The sequence below is a fragment of the Amphibalanus amphitrite genome, unplaced genomic scaffold (assembly GCF_019059575.1).
Source record: "Amphibalanus amphitrite isolate SeventyFive unplaced genomic scaffold, NRLGWU_Aamphi_draft 000084F_arrow, whole genome shotgun sequence".
NCBI classification, from domain to species: Eukaryota; Metazoa; Arthropoda; class Thecostraca; order Balanomorpha; family Balanidae; genus Amphibalanus; species Amphibalanus amphitrite.
Genome location: NW_024881580.1, coordinates 809994 through 832208, shown reverse-complemented (window position 1 = coordinate 832208; position 22215 = coordinate 809994). Strand labels below are relative to the sequence as shown.

Genomic DNA, 22215 nt, shown 5'->3' with positions numbered 1-22215 from the left:
TAGGTCAAATCGGTTGCGAGTTGCGACCCTTGAGTGAAGCCCGACCACCTGGAGAAAGCTTCAATCACAGTATGATCAAGAAGGCATCAGCAATATCGTATCGTAAATTCGATCATTCTTTGAAGTCCATGAACACAAAACAGACTGTTGGCAGCGATATATTATTAATGCTCCAGTAAAACGTATCGAGTGTAGAGAAACATACAATATATGCGGCCGGCTGCCAGGCCGTCGTAGGGAGAACGATGGGATGCGTAAAGGAAGGGAGGCTCGTTCACGTACGCATCGATACACACCCACGCAAACCATTCAACAGCGCGACGCTACGGGCGGGCCATCAGACGGGCCGGGCCGGCGCGCCCGCCCGCCGCGCGCGTCACCGCCGCCATAATACTGTCAAACAGAGGTATAATAACATTGAGACGCAACATGAGACGCAACATAAGCGCCGGCGGCGGCGGCGGTCCCGGCCTGCCCGACTCCGGGCTCCGAGCCGCGCGGTGCGCCGCGACCGGACACACGCATACGCACACAGTGCCGAGATACAGAACCATACAAAACAGAATCAGCGTTCGCGCGCGCGCGCGCGCAGGTGCGCGACTGCGCGTGTGGCACCCATCGAGGGCCGGGCGGGCGGCCCCGGCTGACTAGACACTGTGACCTGGCCTGACTAGGTGCGGCGGCACGGCTGGCCCCGTACCGGCCGGGCGGGGCGGCGCGGCGCCAGCGAGACAACATAGTCACCGTTTGTACTGGACTAAGCTAACAAATGCGACCGAGGCGATGCAATTGAGGCTGTGCGGCGGCGCAGCGGGCAGGCGGCTATGTACAGGCAGTGCACTCAGCGCGAGCGGGCTGGACTCGGCGCCGGCCAGACGGGTTCCTAGACGGCGTGTGCCGGCGCCGGTTTCAACTGATATGGCCAAAGCTGGTACGCGGGGGCGGCCGGCTACGGCCAGGAAGACCGGGCCAGGGGCGGCGCCCGAGAGGTGAGCGGGCCGCCAGCGCGCGCGCCCGCCCCAGTGTGCACGGACACAGCGACTGAGACTGAGCTAGGTGGACAACGGGCGGAGACTCGGGGCAGAGAACAGAGCGAGAGAGGGGGGGGGGGGCAGAGAGATCAGAGAGATGTTTAGGGAGAGGGAGCTAGAAACGGGAGGAGGTCGGAGGCAGGAGAGAGAGAGGGCAATACGAGGAAAGACGCCACAACAGCTAGTACAGCACCGGACTAATCAACACAACACAATACAGCCGGGCAGAGTGAGACGGCCGCGCCGCGCCCGGGTCACGTTCACGACTTCGCCTCTGTGTCCACTTGTCGGTGTGTGCCGCTCATCAGCAGCCGACTAAACTCCTGCCGCAAAATCTGGTGCGCCTGCAAACACAGAGGAAAATGTCAATGCTAGGGCCAAGCAAGGCCTTGTGTTATCAGTCACATTGACAAAGACACTTAGCAAGGCATGGGCCATGAAAATAATACCACTAAATTAGATCATAAGCAAACCGGCAGGTGACTAGGAAGACCAAATGATATGATTAAGAAAAAACATGTCAAGCTAAAGCTACGGACGGCAATTAGACGATCCAGACCCAATAAGACCCGGCCTGGTGTCGTCCTGTAGCGCACGACGGCGCACGCACCTGCTGGTTGGCCGTGGGGATCTGCAGCGCCAGCGCCAGCGAGTTGTGGTCAAAGTTGTCGTCGAGGGCGATGAGTGCGCCGTGCAGGCCCGACTCGGCCAGGTGGCCGGTGTACTCCTTGAGGCCGATGCTGACCACCCACTGGATGACGCGCTCGTTGGTCCACACGAACACGTCGACGGGGTCTGACTCGCAGGCGCGCCGCCGCCGCTCCAGCTCGGCGCGGTCGTAGTCGACCCGCTTCAGACACTGGATGCCAAAGTGCAGGCTATTCCTGAAAACGACGAGCATGACCGTAAGGTCAGAGCGAAATCAATAGGATAGCGTGGATAAATATATCTCAAATCATAGCGAGACCGCCCCTTGCAGTCATATTTAAGGCCACCACGGGTATAAGCCACGGAGCTGTCGCCTAACCTGTGCGACGCGTCGACGAGTTTTAGGTAGCCGCGCAGGTCCTTCTTGTTGAGGTGCAACAGGTGCTCCAGCATGCGGGCGTCCACCAGACACTCCATGAAGGACGTACTGCGGACAATTGACGGACGACGGTTCAATCAATCAGTCACACGAGTGTCGACTACTGTCGAGGCACACAATGTCCGGCCACTCACACATCGACACAAGAGCCAGCGCACACGGTGGACTTATATTAGCAATATTATGCAATGATTTTGGGAATGCGTTTTATTCCGAGGAAAATATCAATGCAACGATACGAATTAATGACGTGTAATCAAGCTGCTCACTAAAACCATAAACCGCAATTATATTACAGCAATGACAGCCCAGCTATTGTGTGTGGGCCTCCACCGAAATGCTCGCTCACTCACCGGTACTGTGGCAGGCCCAGCGAGGGCAGCCACTCGGTGCCGATCCACTCGTGGTTCATCTCGGCAAAGTTGTGCATCAGCCGCGAGCTGTTTGGCGCCGACGGCGAGGTGAGGTTGACCATCTCTCGGATGGCCAGCCGCAGTTTGAGCCGGTGCAGCGGGTTGCTGATGCCGATCTCGCGCTGGATTTCTGTGTCGCTCAATGCGGACATGATGGCACCCGATTTGACGTTGGCGCGGCAGGCGGCCACGTACCAGGCGGGCATGCCGACCCACAGTTCGAGCCAGGCGACCACTGTGGGGCCGTTCCACAGCGCGAACGGCGTGCCGGCCTTCATGGCCTCGGCCAGCAGCTCGTGCCTGCCGGGAGACGCAGCGGTCAGATACAGGGCAGAAACAGAATAGGTATGTATGTACAAAGACACAGCACACAGCCACAGCACAGGTGAAACGGATACAGCACTGGCAGTCAGGTACGCTGTACAGACACAGCGCACGCACTCCCAGCACAGGCAAAACACAGCTGCAGCACAGGGACAGTGCTGACAGGCGACCGACGACCGTACACTGTACACACTACACGGACGGACACATTACACCGTTAAGGCCTGGCTACACTATGCGTTTTCTGCGTGCGTTTTTTGCGTGTTTGCGTGATTTGCGTAATGTCGTTCTAGAAGAAAGCTATATTTAATAAAACTTTTACATAAGTTATGTATAAAAGGTAATGCAATTCTTATATTAGCTAAAATTTAATATGAAAAAAAAAAAACATTAGAAAAACGTAATATCGTTTTTTACTAGCACGATATTACGCAAAACACGCAAACACGCAAAAAACGCACGCAGAAAACGCTTAGTGTAGCCAGGCCTTTACGCGATTACACTAATTGCTTTATCAATTTGCAATTTGTACGGAAAATGCATCTCAAGTCATTAGTAACTGTTGTTATTGACGCCCGCCTACAATATCCTCGTTCAACCACACTTCTGACTCAAATCCGGGCTGGATGAGATGGCCGACCAAGCTCTGTCGACGCCTCCCTCCCCACACCGCCATGCGGTACTGACTTTTTCTTGGTGCGCCGGTCGAAGTCGGCCTTGGGCGTGGAGACGGTGACACCGGGCGAGTCCAGCCCGCCATCGGTCGTGTCCGGAGAGTAGAGGTCTGTCGGACGGCCCAGCGCCGCCGCCGCCGCCGCCTGGCTCTGGTGCAGGTCGAACGCCCGCTGCCACGGGGAGGAGGGAGTTAGGTCAGAGCAGAGTCGGAAAATATAATATAACATTAACACTGACTCACCGCTGGCGAGGTAAAAAGTGATAAGGCTATATTCATACAAAAATAACTTGAGGAAATCGTCCAACTTATCAGCTATAGCCAACGGAAGATGTAAGGAACGCATCAGGTGCCCTCCCCAAACTTTATCGTAAGACCTCAAAACGGAAAAACACACAATTCCGCAGTACCAAAAGCTAGAAACAACAAGCCAGGTCTCAATAATTATGGAATGGTTGAAAGTCCGAGTCATGACTCCTAGCCCACAACTTACTTTTTCCTTTTTGCTAAAGAAGCGCCCGAGCGAGGACTTGAAGCCGCGTTTTTTGGCGGCGGCGTGTTTGTGCAGCGAGTCTTGGCTGCTGTTGGTCGACGACACAGAGGACGGTGTCGAGTGGGAGCTGTCGCCGAACGATTGCCTGAAAACGCCGCGCCGACGTCAGTTGGCGAGCGGGGAACCGGGTAGGCACACCGGTGAGGGAATCCGAACGGGGGTCATACTACTCCAGGATGTGCATACAACTACCCCAGCTGCTCCACATTCAGTTCAGGCTACCCAAGCTCCTTAAGCTCCCAATAACAAGGCCCAATGATTCAATCACTTCATTTGCCCGTCATCCGCCGTTTCGCACGAACGAAGCCCAGACGGCAGTAAGAACTACGATACAGCGTTGCGGTATCAGTTCGGCAATACGCCAAACCGGTACGGCAGTCGGCATGCCGGAACAACGTGTCGTCATATAGCAACACCGACACGTATTACAGTACGGCACCTGATCAACTGGGCGTGATCCGGATGGAGGGCGCCGAGGCCGCGGCCGCCGCCCGGGATCGTCGATGGGTCCCGCATGGTGGCATTGTGCGGCAGAGAGCGGCTGCTGTAGGGGGGGGGGGGCACGAGGAGACGAGAGAGCGGTTAGCCAGAGGCGTGCACGGGTTTTACACACGGAGAGACGCAGAGAGACGGGACAGCACAGCCGGCAGCGCAGACTGACCGACAGACAAACCACACAGGGAGAGAGAGGGAGATAGAGGGAGACAGAGAGAGAGGAAAGAGGGAGGGAGAGGGAGAGAGAGAGAGAGAGAGAGAAAGAAAGAGAAAGAGGGATAGGGAGAGAGAAAGAGAGAGAGGGAGAGAGAGAAAGAGAGAAAGAGGGAAAGAGAGAAAGAGAGAAAGAGAGAAAGAGAGAAAGAGAGAAAGAGAGAGAAAGAGAGAGCGAGAGAGAGAGAGAGAGAGAGAGAGAGAGAGAGAGAGAGAGAGAGAGAGAGAGAGAGAGAGAAACAAAAGCTAGCCCAAACACGAATGAATGTTATTGCCCGACTTGTATGACAATCAACTCCTGACAATTCAAAATCACTGTCACTGACAAGTCTTCAGTCCACACTTGAGAAGCGGTTGGAGTTCCATTTGGCAATGCAATAGCTGAATGAATCAGCTCCGTTAAGAATGAATGGTTACATCAATTACGTAATTCGGACCAAAAAGGAACAGAATAGTGGTGCGTTAGAGTTGTTTTGTTCATTGAAGCAGAAAATAGTTAATCTTAGGTTAATTTAATTCAATACTACAAAACACTACTCAAGAACATGATTCAAACTATGAGTATGGACTACATAAATGTAACAATTATTCACAAGTGAATCTACCAGTAAGGTCAGTGACTGACAACGGTTTATAATAATTCATTGTTGATTGAATTGACTGGAGTTGTATCATAACAAGTCTAGTGATTAGCTGACGTCTACTTATTGCTGGTAACCGGGGAACGGACAAGCTGTACGCTAAATATCGATTGGCTTCAGAAATGTCAAGCTAGAAGTTGGTTTCGGGTTACTAAAGTAAATGTTTGAATTTATTTCAAAACATTTTTGATAGAGAAAGAGAGCAATTCAAAACGATGTTTACTGAATAAAATACTGGAGTCACGTGTTTGCATAGCGTGCAACTTGTCCATCCCAGAAAAGTTCCACGTCTGTTATCCAAAGACACCCCGCAGACTACACAGCACGAGTCAAATACCAGCAGCTCACACCGGGACCAGCGACAGCACTAAGACCAGGGACGACACGAGGGTGCAGTTAGTACCACTACACCCGGTACAGCTACACCCGCGGCGGGCTTATCGTACAGGAGCTGACCGGGACCGCCAGCTGGCCTGTCCAGACCGACAGACTGGGACTGACAGAGCCAGACGGTATCACTCACCTCATGTTGTCATCAGGGTTAAACGGCTGGAAACGCTGAGAGCGCATGGCGGGAGGACTGCCGTCCGGCACAGTCTTCTGGCGGAGAGACGAGCGGAGCGTGTCATTCAGGACGTAAACAAGTTACGGCATACGCTTGACGCGTCCACATGGCACCTAGCTCACTGACCTCACATAGCCGTCAATAAAACGGCATAAAATTTGGTACACATACGTCGAGTACACCGTTATTAGTTGAATGCACTCACCTAGATGACGACAAAAGTTTATCTTAGTTTCACGTTACCGATTTAATTCATCACGATTCATATTTGTACCACCATGAAATATACAGGGTGTCCAGAAAAAAGATATTACGGAAATTAAGTCGCATTCATTAACGCACGTGCCGATTTTTTCCAACTTCATGTGCCTATAGTGCAAGATTTGGCAAAACTCACGAGCACTGTAATGCGTCGTTGGAAAGTTGCGTGCGTGCCCTCCGAGATGGTTAACATGACCATCAGTCACCTGCAGACCGTGCTAGTGCTGGAGCTGATCCACCGGAAGGCCGCTCACATTGAGTATCTCCTTTGAGGAGCTGCCGCGGCTAACCAAAGGGTTTACATGCCATGTGGCACCTGCTGTCTGTTTTGCCATATTTTGGCGAATACAAGCATGTGCCATTTTAAAATGTGCGGTGTTTACTTTCGGAATTACAGAAAAAAATAATAGTATCCGTTTTTCTGGACACCCTGTATTACCCAGAACGCCACTACCGTCTGATGGGGGACTCACTACAGTGGCGCTGCCAGCTGCAGTGTCCGGTGGGCCTGATAACTGGCAGACAGCAGTACCGCTCTGACTCACCGTGTGGTACTTCATGAGCGCCTCGGCTCGCTGCGGCGACAGCGCCTGCGACTTGGGCGTGGAGCGTCCGGAAACGGGCGGTGAGAGGCGGCCTGAGCGGGACAGCAGGTTCAGGTGGTCGACGCTGCCGACCCGCGACTCCAGCTCTTCAGCGCGCATCTCCGTGTTCTGCTTCTCCTCCTGGATCATCCTGGAAGACAGGAGATACAGCCTCACACACTGAGCCGGCTTACAGATGAACATACGTGAAAAGCTACTTTACACGCCGGGTAGACACAAAAATATCGTAACAAGTGGACGGCCAGGGACAGACTGGACGCCCAGGTCGAACCACTCAGTGTCAGGAAGGAATGGCGGGAAAGGAACAGGGAGCTAAGACGACCCCATACTGATTGCTGTCATCTGCGACAAACAGTATCGCTAAGGAAAGCATGGAAACACAAAGCATACACTGCACAGTTCATTGTCCTGGCCCAGCATGTCACACCTGATTTCGTTGTTGATGGCGTCCAGCTGGTCCTGCAGCATAATGGCCAGCGTCTGGGCGTCTGTTTGGCCGGTGGGCGAGAGCGTGCTGAAGATGCTGTCGGCGTCCTCGACCTCGTCCTCCTCGTAGCCGGCCGCTCCGGCCGCGCCGCCGGCCGAGGAGGCGCCGGCCGTCTCCCAGTCGCCGCCGCCGTCCGGCTGGTCCCCGACGGCCGCCGGGGCGCCGGCCGCCAGCCGGGAGCCGGGGCGGCGCGGCAGCGAGCGGCCGTCGAAACTCGTGTGGGAGGTGGACCGCACGAAGCCCGACTCGCCGCCGCTCGGCGAGAGATTCCTGCGGTGAGACCTGAATTTAGCGCCCTATTTCATAGAGCGACGGACAAAACAGTCAAAAGGGGACGAATTTACAATACTTCAATACAGGAATAATTTACGTTTAAAGGATCATGACATCTTTCCTCATTATATGAACTTTAAAGCAATAAGTTACGGTAGAAAGGAAACATTCGGAAAATCACAGTGCTCTGTCAGGTCAGGCTCACCGACTAAGCGAGATCTCGCAGACGGCAGAGTCTAACTGCTCTGTTAAAAGTCGTCCGACAGCACCAGGCGGTGGGCAGACACAGAGGTGATGGTGCTCGGACGGTGAGAGCGACAGCAAAGCGTGCGGTGCGGCGCGGTGCTTACAGACAGGTGGAAACTTACCTCCGGCGAACGGCACTCCGGCCGATGGATACTCACTGCGCTGAGGTTTCAAGATACACACTCATCGGGCGGCGGCGACTTCAGATCGAAAGGCCCTTTGCCGCACAGGATCCTACCCTATATCCAACCAGTGACCACACCTGATCGCTCCAGGGACTATACCAGATTCTCACTAATCACCAAATCGACATCTTACCAGACTACCAGTACTTCAGTGACTATAACTATAGACTGAATCAGTGACTAAGCCTAATATCTTCATCAGTCCCCAGTGACCGTACTTACCTCAGCGTCAGCACCCATTGCCCACCGATAGCTGCTGTTCACTAACCTCATCAGAGCTTACTTCGGTACAATTCAGCCCTGCGCAGTCTTGCTTGGCTTACCAGTCTCACTGTTAACTACCTACACGAGTGTCTTCCCTTATGTAGCACCGAGCGGAGACTACACGAAAGTGGGCCGCCACCACAAACGCTAAGACCACCACCACAATAGAACGGACAATCCGTAATCTGTACCGATTTACACTAACTCGTATCTGACCGGCTCAACTATCACCCAGCACTACAACACTAAACGTCCACCACCGGACCGGACCCACGGACCGGACCAACCCGGACCGAATGCCGGACGGACGGACGGCGCACCTGGTGAGCGCCTCCGTCTGCTGGATGTTGTAGGCGATCTCCTGCGTGAGCAGCTGCTGCTTCAGCGCCTCCATCTCCAGGTGCAGCTTGGACATCTCCTGGAGCAGTCCGCCCTGTGCAGCAGCGCCGCCGCCGGCGAGCCGCGGTCAGACACGCACACACGGCGGGGCGGCGGGGCGCGGCGCGCATGCGGTGCAAGGTGCTCTCTCTCAGTCAGTCCGTCCGGCTCTGGCGCGGCTACTCACGGCTCGCCGGTTACCAGGAACGCCTGTTGGGTGAGCTGAGGAGGCGGAGGGGGCGGCGCGGCGGCCGGCACCGCTACCATCTGACGCTGCACCTGGTCCACCTCGTGCTGCAGCCGGCCCAGCTGGCCCGACATCCTGGCCTGGGGGCAGCCGCCGTCAGCCGCTCCCAGCACACCCAGACAGGACAGACAGGCAGAGACAGAGAGCCAGGACAGGACAGACGGGACAGTCGGGCCCGACATCCTGGCCTGGGGGCAGCCGCCGCCAGCCGCTCCCGACACACCCAGAAAGGACAAGACAGGACAGAGTCACAGCCCAGCTGGCCTGACATCCTGGCCTGGGGGCAGGCGCCGTCAGCCGCTCCCACACACACCCGGACAGGACAGAACAGACATACCTAGACAGGACAAGGCACACACCAGTAACCCCGGCGCATGATGTGGCAGATGGCAGTATACGGTGGGATGCGGCCAAGGTGGCGAATTCGGTTCGATTCCAGGTGCAGAGAGGATATGAGGAGAGCAATGGTGAGACATGACACAGTTGCTACATGACGGAAGCTGTTCAATGTTCATTCCCATCAATGGAGAATATGGCCAATTAATGTCGCATAGGCACGTATGGCGACGCAGAGCCGGCAAGGGGACTAGGAGAGGACATGAGAATATCTATATGTATTGGGCCACAGCCCAATACAGAAACAGCGCAGGACAGGACAGTCCATGATTGTCATTTGTCAGCACCGACACATCCAGACAGGACATGACGGCCACGAAATTCACTGTCAGTTGCTCCCCAATACGTACACAGAACACAGACAACAATACAGGCAGGAACGCTATTCTTCTTTACTTCCGGACAGGATAACCATCATAAGCCGCTACACGACACGCACAGAGAAGACGGGACAGGATAGTCACTGGCAGCCAGCAGTCCCTCGCCCACAAATTAATTGACAGGACAGGACAGACAGAGAGCCGGGATAGGACAGCCGGCCCGACATCCTGGCCTGGGGGCACGCGCCGTCAGCCGCTCCCAGACACACCCAGACAGTACCAGACAGGACAGAGACAGAGAGCCAGGACAGGACAGACGGGACAGATAGGACAGCTGGCCCGACATCCTGGCCTGGGGGCAGCCGCCGTCAGCCGCTTCCAGCACACCCGGACAGGACAAACAGGACAGGACAGCCGGCCCGACATCCTGGCCTGGGGGCAGCCGCCGCCAGCCGCTCCCGACACACCCAGACAGGACAAGACAGGACAGAGTCACAGCCCAGCTGGCCTGACATCCTGGCCTGGGGGCAGGCGCCGTCAGCCGCTCCCACACACACCCGGACAGGACAGAACAGACATACCTAGACAGGACAAGGCACACACCAGTAACCCCGGCGCATGATGTGGCAGATGGCAGTATACGGTGGGATGCGGCCAAGGTGGCGAATTCGGTTCGATTCCAGGTGCAGATAGGATATGAGGAGAGCAATGGTGAGACATGACACAGTTCCTACATGACGGAAGCTGTTCAATGTTCATTTCCATCAATGGAGAATATGGCCAAATGTCGCATAGGCACGTATGGCGACGCAGAGCCGGCAAGGGGACTAGGAGAGGACATAAGAATATCTACACGCTTCCAATCACTCCCAGACAACATACACCAATTATAAGCCACAGCCCAACACAGAAACAGCGCAGGACAGGACAGGCCATGATTATCAGTAACGACACATCCAGACAGGACGTGACGGCCACGAAATTCACTGTCAGTTGCTCCCCAACACACAGAACACAGACAACAACACAGACAGGACAGCCCATTCTCCTTTGCTTCCGGACAGGATAACCATCATAAGCCGCAACACGACACGCAAAGAGAAGACGTGACGGGATAGTCACTGGCAGCCCACAGTCCCTCGCCGACAAATTAATTATAACAAAAACCATGGAGGAAACATCAACGAAAATGTGATCAGCAGGGCATCGGTCACAATCCACCAAAAACTTAAAATACACGGCATCTTAGGCCTATTTATAACACGTCAAATAAAACGTTAAAAACAATCAAGAAATGCTGGAACATTCAAAGAGCTCGATATCACGTCATGCTAAGATTCGTATTAGGACTTATTAACTTTACCAACAAAAGAAAATAAAAAGCAAAGACTCATTTCCGATAAGGTAACAAACAAGCCGCAGCTAAGTTCGAGTGGTTTCGGGAATTGGACCGAATGCATTATGTCCACCCACAATGATTGGTCGACCTCCTGAGTATGTCTGAAGACGTTGCGTCAACAGTGCCGTGTCCCGGCCGCGGTGGACAGTACCAATTCGCCGGGATGGGTGCGATGAGAACTGAGAAGTGCCGGGTAAAGCAGGGTTAGGGGAGATGGAACAGGGCAAGTCGGGAGAGCGAAGAGGACGTGATAAAACGGAACAATATGGGATGGAGCAGTAATGGATGGGTGAGGCGGCCCGGCGATTCTCTGGGTCAGTGTAACCATTCGTCGGAGTCCCGGCTCCGCCAGTGTCCACTGGTGTCCATTGAAGCCGAGTGCATCCGCAGACCGTGCGGGGCGGGCGGTGAGCCGTACCTTTTCCAGCTGCATGTCCTCGAGCACCTTCCTGGTGTGGTCGAGCTCCTGCGTCAGCGAGTTCTTCTCCTCCAGCGCCGTCATCCGCTCCTTCAGGTGCAGCTGTAGACGCTCGTTGGACTCTGTCGGAGCCGGAGCGCGGTCACCACCCCACGCCACTGCACCGTTTCGCCGTGTCCATTGTCCCTTCACTCCCCACGTTCGATTCCGACAAACGGCAAAAGGAACACCGCACACGCATAAAAACACACAACGTGGCAACACACGTCTACACCGACCACCGAGTGAAAGATAACGCAAAATTTGAAAAAGCACTCAGATCAAAAAGGTAGCCAATAACAAAAAACGACGATCTACCTAACATCAATGCACACTGTACCACTGCCGCGGTCGCCGCAGCCTTCTCACCGGAGAGCAGTTTGTCGACGGTGGCCGAGAGACGCGCGTTGTGCTCCTCGTTCATTTTCAGCCGCTGGGACATGCGGATCACCTCGCTGCTTTTCTCCTCCAACTGAGATTCGAGCCGGCCGATCCTGTCCTCGGCAGAGCCGTGACGCTCCTGAGCCTGCGGAAACGGCCGGTGGGTGAGAGGCGAGGGCGATTTCCCAGTATTGTCCGGCTGAGCCAGTTACGGTCAAACTGGGACTCGACTATGGGGACTCGTTAGCAGCTCGGGGGCATTCAGCGTGAGGGGATAAACCGGGTGGGGAAGCAGAGTGGGCTAATGTATGGACTGCATACCGTTATCGGTTAGCCGTACAGGCCCAGGTCCAACTTGGAACCGGCCTTACCTGCGTGGGAGCGACCACTACCCGATAAGTCCGTATTATAACAACCCTTACCTGCGTGAGGGCGGCCATCCTGCGGCGCAGCTCCTCCTCGACATCGGGGAGTTTCGAGTACTGGGCGAGCTTCTGCTCAGTCAGCTCCAGCTTCTCCTGGATGGCCAGAATCTTCTCGTTCTGCAGCTTCAGCTGGGCCTCCTTGTTCTTGAGCTCCTCTTCGAGTTTCTCGCCGTTGTCCCGCAGCGCGGTCGACTCTCGCTGGGCGTTCAGGTAGCGCTGCTCCAGGGTGGCTATCCGCTCCTCCTGCGGACGGACGGCGCCAGACGCAACATATGTCAGCTCTGTCCTACCACTAACCACATAGACACGTGAATTCGCACGCATACTTTAGCTTAACAGGCGCAGTGGAAGGGGGGGGGCGGATTTCGCCCACCCCTCCTGTTTTTCGCCAATAACTCGCGCCACAAACAAAATATTAATGTGAAATTTTGGCTACCTGCCCAGAATTAAATTGCAGATCTTCTCGTGTAAGAAATAAGAATATCGGTTCACAACTTTTCTAGTAGGAGCGATGTAAAGTCAAACATCCTGCCGCCGCGGCGGCGCGGCGGCGCGGCGGCCGGCGCTAGCCGTTACGCGCCGCCTGAATTGTAGACTGTGCCGGGGCGGGACGGTTCCGTCTTTACATCGCGCTCCTTACCGCTGATTATATTAGATTCGCGTCAAATTTGGTGAGGAGACTGAGAAATGTACAGCGAATCATATGGTCAAAGAATTTTGAAAATCGGCCGGTAACAACTTGAGTTATGAGTGTGCAAACACAAAATTGTGATTGCCGCGTTTCCCGCGTCGGCCGATCCCGCTTCAGCCGGCGACATCTTACCCTTAGCAGGCTTCTAACTGCCATATTTATTGTTGGATTAACTAGAAATTCAGCTTACATACTCACAAATGTTTGGTCTTTCGTATAGTGAAATAAAAAAGAAAATCGGCCGGTAACTTTTTGAGTTATCGGCGTGTAAACGCAAAAAAGTCGCTCATATGGCAGATTTGACATTTGACCTCATTTGACCTTGAAGATATTGACCTAGGGTCATGAAATTCACACACAACAGAGTTCCCCAGGGCCCCCACCTACCCCCCAAATTTCGTCTTTCTAGCTCCAGTGGGAGCTGAGATCTTAGGGGGGGGCGACATCCGCCCCCCCCCCTTCCACTGGGCGTAGTACTGGCAACCCTTCCACTGCGCGTGTTAAATAAAGTGATTTTTTGGCTCTCTAGAGCCGACAATAAAGGCATATGAAAGACGTTGCCTCTATGAAGGCAATAGAGGCGAAAAGAATGAGATCAAGAGCATGGAAGAATAAAGACATTGTGCCTTATCACACTGTCTTATTCGTAAACCAAACGACTCTTCGGGCGTATAACCATTCTGGAGCCAGTAATTAACTCATCCACGAAGGCAACGCGGGCTCTCCCTGCGACAGTACCTGGTCCAGCTTCTGAGCGTTGTTTTCCTTCAGATCTCGCTGCAGTTTGCTGGTAACATCTCTCTCCTTGAGCAGGTCCTTCTGGCAGCGGGCCAGGGCATCCTCTAGCTCCTGTACGCGGGTCTGCAGCTCTGTGACGCGCCGCTGAGACGAGCTGATCTCAGAGGTCTGCCGGGGGACGGGGCAGGTTAGATGGGGTCAGACCCGGGGGGGGGGGGGCGCCCGGACTACCGTGGTCATCGGCGGGGGTCAGATCCAGGAGGACCGGAAAGAAGCAGACAGCGCCGCATTGGTGAGGGAGATGGGGAGAGGGGAGAGATCCAATTCAGAATTTTGTAGAAACTGTTTGTTTGTTTGTTTATTAGGGCTTTAGGGCGCGCCGACTGCGGTGGTCATTTTGCGCCTATCGGTAGTGAAAACAGAGCACGGCGATGAAATGCAGCAGTTGTGAGTGGACCGAGTGACAACGATGAGTCACCGATCAGGCAGCGGAGGGGGAGGGGTGAGGTCGGCCGGGCGGCGTCGCCCCGGCCGACCTCACCCCTCCCCCTTCGCTGCCTGATCGGTGACAGGCCATCCCAGGAGCCGAGCTGGTCATGGGTAGCGCGCTCTGCAGCTAGCGTGCACTTATTTCTTTTGCCGCCGAATACTTTCACCATTATTCATCATTCCGTGAAATCGCATGAAAAATTGACGACAAACAGGAAAAGCTCGGACCAGTAACACGTAAAAACAGAACGAACGCGTAAACAGACATGAATTCACGCATGGTGCGCTCCGAATTAGCTTCGACTGCAATATGTTGAATGCCACAGTCATTTTCCCTGATCGCAGATCGCCATTCACTGCCATCTTTAGTTTGAACGGACTAGCAGCCATGCTGGTTGTGAAGAAAAGCTGTTCTGCGGTTTCGCCTTTGAAAACGCCAACGGCAGAAAACAATCGTACGGCTCATGAGAATACACACCAGCACAACAGTGCTGAAAGATATCACCCCATTTCTAGCAATTACGGAAGTTCTGGGACTTCCATTAGCAGCATCTCGCTTCGTGACTCAGCTTCCGAGATCTCTGAGAGGCTCGTACTACCCGCCCATCACTATTCGTTCTGAGTTAACTCAGACCAGCGTCTGCATGATGTGTAACAGCAAACGCCTCCCGCTAATGCTCTTTTCGCCCCCCCCCCCCGCATTCTATCCACATTCACTCGCCTACATTCTGCTATTGTTATTTTCACAGCTTTTGTTGTGGATGCATTATCAGCCTGTTGTTTCCCTGTGATGCGGGCCATCGGTTCACCTCATGGCCCGGACAATGCTCTGTACCGCGTACAGCCCGTCCCACAAACGCTGTGACCCCGTTCGGCTCCGGGCACACGACGGGCGGAATACAGCGGCAGGTTAGCACCAGCGTGGGGTGCGATACAAACGGGGAGCGCCCTTTCCGCGGCAATAGAATCTCTTGCCGAGCAGGTCACAAATCGCAGAGCATGCATGCTAATATAACAAGATTGATTTTTTTTTGAAATTTTCCCAAAGTAGGGGAGAGTGGCCCAGGGTGGGAAAGACGCCCCACCCCCTCTAGCGGCGAAACAAAGAATCGAACCCGGAAATTAATGTTCTTAGCGTAAAGCGGAAGCCTGCCTTGTTAACTGCACAAAAATTTGCGAAGCTCAGTTGGGCAACGGCTGGATGGTGAATGCATGTTTTTTATTTGCTGCTTTCAAAAAATATTTTGGTGTCAAAACATTGTAAATATCAAAGAAGGTAGATAATTTTGCGTCCATTGCTATAGTCGTGATACATTAACATGCGTGTACTGTGTCCCAAGCAGTTTGTTTCAGGGTGTAGTTTTATTGCTAACAAATTGTACTGATTTAATGTTACTTCGGTACCTTGGGGTAAGATGCCCCCTGTCCTGATGGGGAAAGACGCCCCCCAAAATCCGTAGGCTGTCCTTCAAGCAGCCCGTCAAATCATTTATTACATGCTTGTGATGAGAGACAAAAGCCGATCTGGGACTATTGAGAGTCCAGTACGGTCGGGTGCTCCCCATGCCGGTCTCTCGGCCCACACAGCGACTTTTTGGGCGGCATCTAACTCTGAGAGCCCTCACGACAGCCTCTGTGGGCCCCATTATTGGCTCCAGGGCCCCTCACGACATCCTTTGAGGGCTCCCACGTTGGCTTCACGGACCGCGCTGGCATCTGAGGTCCTCACGATGGGCTCGAGGGCCCTCAAGCATCATGAAGACCTATAAGGGCCCCACAGTGGTCTCCGAACGCCACCACGGAGGCTTGTTTGGCCGCGCTGGACTATGATGGCCCTAGCGATGACCTCTGAAGCCCCTTACGACCACTTTTGAGGGCCCTTACGATGACGTTTGGTGTCTACTGCAGGCTCGAAGGGACTACTGATTCGTTCCGGCGATTCACGTGCCCATTTATGTCACTTATAGTGCAGGGGGCATCTTACCCAACGCCAGGGGGCGTCTTTCCCACCCTGTGGGGTAAGACGCCCCCTTTCACTTCTTCAGGAAAATGCTTAATAGCAAAAAAAGTTATCATATTTCAGGCACAAAAGTGTGATATTTTTGGAGAAAAATGATGTCGCCTTCCGTTGAAACTCCAAGTTTTTGCTTTCCGATCGTCATTTTCGAATAATATATGACATAGTAAAACCCTGGGCATCTTTCCCCACTCTCCCCTATGACCTTGATCTACTTAAACTTTTAAGGAAACAAAAACATGTTAAACCTTGCAAAAATTCCATTCATAAGTAAAAAAAAAAAACTCAAGGCAGCCCGCAGCCGATGTATCCAATGCTCCCCTCCAGACCCGGATACCAATGAGTCGCTGGGAGGGCGAGGTCGGTCCCGGGAGGGGGGGGGGGCGCTGTCTTCCGGTCGGGTCGGGAAGGCCGAAGGAACGAGCACCACGACCATCCGACAGGGGGAATGGCCGCGGTTTCGTCCAGACCAGCCACTGACTACTTCTCAGAAACGTGAAAACAAGCAACAGAGCTCTGCCACCGGACGAGGTTCCGCCGCCGGGGGTGGACATCCCGAGTAAGACGTCAATGTCCGTACCGAGCACGGTATGAGGTCACACATTCGTACCGAGCACGGTATGACGTCACTCGTCAGTACCGAGCACGGTGTGACGTCACTCGTCAGTACTAGGCACGGCATGACATATTCACACCTCCGTACCCAGCAGGCATGACGCTACAACGATGATTGACGTCACACGTCCTAACAGAGCACGGCGTCGAAGAGCTTAGACGGCCCAATCAACAAGGTCCGTCAACACACGAGGCGACGGAAAGGGCGAACTATCAACAACAAGGAAAATTTCGGCAAACAACCACACTTAGGAGAGTTCAACAGCCAGCAAATTGTTGCGTATAGTGTGTGCAATATGCATATGTGAATGTAGGTTGAGTATGTAGAACTAGAAGCTGTGATGCGTGTAACCAGGTAAGCAGGTATGCATGCATATACGCATGTGGCGGCCGCACCTGGAGTTCGATGATTTTGCGGAGTTCGGCGGCCGTCTCCTCCGTGACGGCCTCGATGGCGCCGTTGGTGAGGGTGGCGGCGGCCGCTCCGCTGGTCGAGTGGCCGTTCGGAGCGGTGCCCTCGGCCGGCGCCGCCTCCCCCGAGCCCTCGGCAGCCGACGCGGCCGGCTTGGCCTCCAGCTTGCCCATCTTCATCCAGTTCAGCTGAGGACACGGCGTGGGCACAGTTAGCGGACAGATCCTGGGACATTATCTGTGCTGTGTTGTAGAACAGGCTGGCCTATTACGACTGCGCTAGCAACAGAGAACATCATGAGTAACGGTATCCTGATTACAGATTATACACAAATAACCGAAGGTTTGTTGTCAATAGTTAAAACACTACTCTTTAGAATTGTGTTTTTCTATTGAAAAACAAATCTGAGTTCCCTGACAATTTGGCAAAAGCTGCTTGAGATCAGTAGGCGAAAAGGTATAAGAAGACTGTCGAAAAAAAAACACACACCGCAAGCTACCAACATCCGTGGCCCACGGGAGACGTTCAAAATGCGCAACATCTTGCGCAATGCTGACATGTTTTAGCTGCAAACAAAACCGCTCATTCTGCACAAATGAATCAGCCAATGTGATGTTTATAATCTGTAGGAAACGCCACAGACTGGGTCCTATATAGTCACTGTACCATATCACCCACGGTACCCCCGCCGCTGCGCTGGCGACACCCACCTCCTCCCTGGCATTGTTGAGCTCCTCCTCGAGCGCCATGTTCTTCTCCAGCGCTACGCGCAGACGGTCGCGCACGCGCTCGTCCAGCGCCTTGTGATGCTCGAACAGGCTCTTGAGCGCCTTGAGCACCTCGGCCTCTGAGGAGACGCCCTGCTGGGCAGCCGCCTGCCGCTTGACCACCGTCATCTTGAGCGACTTCTCGTGCCGCGCCACCAGACACTCGAGGTGTTCCAGTAGCAGCTGAGGAGCGGCAGAGCGCACCGAGATCAGTGTCCGACCGCCAACAAACGCGGCAGGTCAGCAAAAAACGACAGGAGAGCAAACAAGGCGGGACAAACACACAGGGCAGGTCAACCAATAAGATAAGTCAATATATACGCAGGTTAAAAAACGGGATGGGTCAGCGACCATCAGTCATCACCATAATCGATATGAGATGTTCCGCTGGTCCGTCATATGTCAGATGGGAAAAGAACGATCACTTCATTCTCCTTTCCCCGTTCGTTTACAAAGGATGCAGCAGGGCGAATATTATGAGGCTGCACGTTTGCTGGAGTCAATGTAAAGTTCAACGGGAGACCGCTGTTGAGTATGACTCAGTGATGAGGGTGTCTATAGATGACCTGTCAATGCACCCCGGCTTCACGTGGCAATCATGTCGTCTACTTAGCAGGAAGAACTTTACTACAACGACCACACGCGGATGGCATCACGAGCATTTTTGTCTAAATCAAATTTTAGCATGTTGATAGGCATGATTGACAAGAGTCGGGGAAAATAAGCTTCCATAAATTCGGTTCCAACATGAAACAAAGTATTGCGACGTTCTCGCAAGCTCTGCGGGTAAATTTGACAATTTTGGCATGCTTCAGATAAATAAGTCACGCATCCTATGGGGTATGCTCACTAATATGCATGGTCATTGAACCATAACGTTCGTCTATTGAACCGATGAGAGGACGTTTTACGAAAAGTTCTAAAAGCCGTCTGAGGTCGCAACATTCAGCCGACTTTTCTCGATATTACGGTAAATTATGTTCGCAACCGCACAAAATAAGCAAACTTTACCCACTGCGTAGGTAATGAAGAATTAAAGCAGTTCAAGCTAATTATAACAGTCATAACTGTTTAGTGTTTAACGATCATTTGGCTTGATTATATTTGATAAAGAAGTGATATCATCTACCATGGACTACTTTCTTTTCCATGAACTACCATGAACTACTTTTTTGACATTCTTTCTAGAATGTCAGTCCGAATGACTCGGTGGCTGGCTAATCCTCAGAGTGCCCGCTAGGCAGGACTTTGTGCAAAAAAAAAAACGAATCGCAACCACCTCCGGACCAGGACATCGCCCGATTTACCAATGTTAATTCATTCGCCGAATTTAAACGGACTGAGTGCAGATCACGGCGAGACACAAATATGGGCTATTCCAAGGACAATCATTGCATTGTCCGCGAGGGGCACCGAAGCTGGGTCAAACGACGCATTCATTTAATTCGGGATGCACGTACAGAGCCGACATCACCCGCATGTACAAAACAACGACAAATATTTCAAATGTGGGGGAATACATACAATAACACTTCTGCCCGACAGCTAGCTTGGCATACAGTGTAACTAAGGCTTCCAGTGCAATGTAAGGAAATATCCGCGTGTGAGAAGTCAGGCGATGCCACCTCACTGGACCGACACCGACCGTCCGATAATTCCAAGGTCACACGAAACTGAAAGGCCGGTCCAGTGTCGCGCAGGAAAACAAACCACACGGAGCTCGTCATCAAATAAAACACCAACCTACCCGAGTATTGTTGCGTTCCGCCTTGAGTTCGGCGATTTCCTCCTCCTTCTCTAGAATCTGGTCCCTGGCCTGGTTCAGCTCTTTGGTGAGGGCAGTCGCTTCCTGTCGCGCTTGGTTCAGGTCTTTCGTCAATGAAGTAAACTCCTGAAAAGGGAACATGTTAGTGATATAAGGTAAAAATGCAATAGTGAGGCGAGGAGTTGGTACAACAATATACAGCATGCGATGCAGCGTGGACGGCAACAGACGGTCCAACAATGGAGCCGGAGACGTGCGCGGATCACGAGCTCACCTAGGCTAGGAGGGCAGCCACCTTATCTCCTCGGGGAACAGGACAGTAGGTAGTTCTCGAGAATAGTGGCGTCCTCATAGGTAGTCAGGATCGTCACATATGATTATTGATAGTCCATAGTAAATAACATATTGTTGGGGTACATTTGAAGGCAGTGCAATTGCAGGAAAAATACAACATCGCAGTGACATCAATTTGAACATCGGGGCGAATCGTGCAGGCTATCGTAGCTGAGTAGGTCCCGGCTGCAATGGGAGCTAGAATTTAGGAACTGGGACCAAAGTTAAGAATTTTGTCTCTCAAGAGAAAATGTAATGGAAAATCAAACTGTCCACTCATGTAGAAACTACAATGTGTCATGCCTGACCAGGTTTTGGCTTCATAAATCCTGGCAATTTAAATACATTTATCTAATAAAATGCAGAGGCATGCAGCCAATGAAGCCTTAAATTCAATGCTTCTATTGTCCCTCCCAAGGCAGCCTTCCCAATCTCAAGAACATTCTTGCAAGTCAGCTTAAGTATATTGGGTAGTTGGATATCAGGACCAGGATAAATTTAAGGCTAATAATCAATAAAAACTCATACTCTTATATGGAACACACACATCACACTATGAAAACCCATCTGAACAGGGTACTAAATGTTAGTGCACTGAAATGTTCAGGCCCTTTGATACAAAAACTCATGTTGAAGTGGCATTCATATGTTGGCACTTTACTCTCCATAGGAAGCCAACTTTATTTATGTGACATGAGGAATGGTGCTACATAAATGAATTTGAAACTACAGCTCAGCATACAAAATGTTGGTTTTATAAGTGTTTTAGGCTCATTTTAATGAATTTAATTATTATGTAGCAATGTGTGTAGGTTATATCTAGTTCTAACTGCTTACAAATTTCCTACAAAGTGCGCCAACTTTTACTTAGAAAGACTTCTGGTTCTGCCACCTTGCACCAGAGGTCAAGGTGTAGATATATGGTGTTTAGGAGATGTTACAAAAGGTATTTGGTAGGTGTTGGATTAGAATGGCTTTGGTCGTATATGCTAACTTGTAGGAGATCCACCAGTGGGAAAAACACGTCAATATGATACACTGGTAAGACATCATATCAGCAGCATTCACCCAATAAGTAAAAATAATTGGGCTAAATATTAAGTGTTGGTCACAGCTAAAAAATATTGGAATTACATTAACAAGGAACTCACCTGAGGCAGGTTTGCATCTATTTGTTTTTGCAAGTTGTTTCGTTCTTCTTCGACTTCATGTAACCGAGTCTCTGTTTCATGAAGCCGTTCCTGGATATCTCTGTTGCTCTCCATTAACTTTTGGCGCTCCCCTAGCATTGAGACCATTAATTCCTCAAAATTGGGGTCTTCTCCCCCAAAGGAGGAGTTGCGCTGACTAACATTGTCCTCCGAAATGGTAGGCATCACATCACACATCGACATCATGTACGACATTTTGTCTAATTCACTAGAATCTCAAATAAATAGCACCAGTTCAAATGTCGCTAGGCAAAATGTTCGCTGTTGAGAAACTTAAAAATCACTTATTCTATTTTATTTCTTCATTATTCATATACGCTGGCTGGTGTCTGAAGCGGTCCATCGGCTGCGGCAATAGTGGCGTCGAAACTTGGTGTCACAGTTCATCCTCGACGCCTAATTATCCATTTAACTCAACACCTATGCACTTGATTTTCACACAGCACGAATCCGAGGGGATATATCACATTCTGCAAGAAAACCTCGTATGTTTTCTTCAACATTCCAACATGCCAGCATCTCGGTCCGCAACCCACCCTCTGAATCGAAGATAGAGACTGATTTGTTGGCGAATTTTGTACTCGACTCCACATGGGGATAGTGATGGTTAGAGTCCAAAAACTGTCAGAAAGGGGCGAAGGAGAGTGCTCAGCATCTGCTCAGTAGCAGATGCGCCTAAAGAATAGATTAAAAAAGGGATATCAGCCAGCATCAAAGCAAACAATTCCGGAACATCTCATACCATACAGATGAGCTATTTTTATTGATTCTGAACAGGCGCGTAACCACGAGTCTGAAGTTACTGGGGACCACATGGGGGGCCGCAAGGACGAAATGTTACCTATATTTCTGGATCAG

At 52.2% G+C, this 22215-nt stretch overlaps 1 protein-coding gene across 5 annotated transcripts; it reads right to left on the bottom strand.

The window, feature by feature from the left end:
• Nucleotides 1-142: 142 nt before the first annotated feature.
• On the bottom strand, nucleotides 143-21925 carry LOC122379813 (liprin-alpha-2-like). Of its 5 annotated transcripts, none has more exons than XM_043362327.1 (19): nucleotides 21298-21925; nucleotides 19796-19939; nucleotides 17992-18231; nucleotides 17266-17469; nucleotides 13749-13916; nucleotides 12317-12562; nucleotides 11883-12039; nucleotides 11475-11596; nucleotides 8637-8749; nucleotides 7289-7618; nucleotides 6802-6991; nucleotides 5954-6030; nucleotides 4521-4625; nucleotides 4022-4166; nucleotides 3543-3700; nucleotides 2472-2831; nucleotides 2059-2166; nucleotides 1642-1915; nucleotides 143-1375 (listed from the first exon to the last, which is right to left on the bottom strand). In XM_043362327.1, the coding sequence occupies exons 1-19, from the start codon at nucleotides 21550-21552 to the stop codon at nucleotides 1292-1294; spliced, it is 3480 nt and encodes a 1159-aa protein (XP_043218262.1). In that variant the 5' UTR covers nucleotides 21553-21925; the 3' UTR covers nucleotides 143-1291. The 5 variants fall into 5 exon arrangements, with proteins under 5 accessions (XP_043218262.1, XP_043218259.1, XP_043218258.1 ...); XM_043362324.1 differs by having other exon boundaries at nucleotides 4521-4622; nucleotides 21298-21924; XM_043362323.1 differs by having other exon boundaries at nucleotides 5954-6027; nucleotides 21298-21924.
• Between the last annotated feature and the right edge of the window lie 290 nt (nucleotides 21926-22215).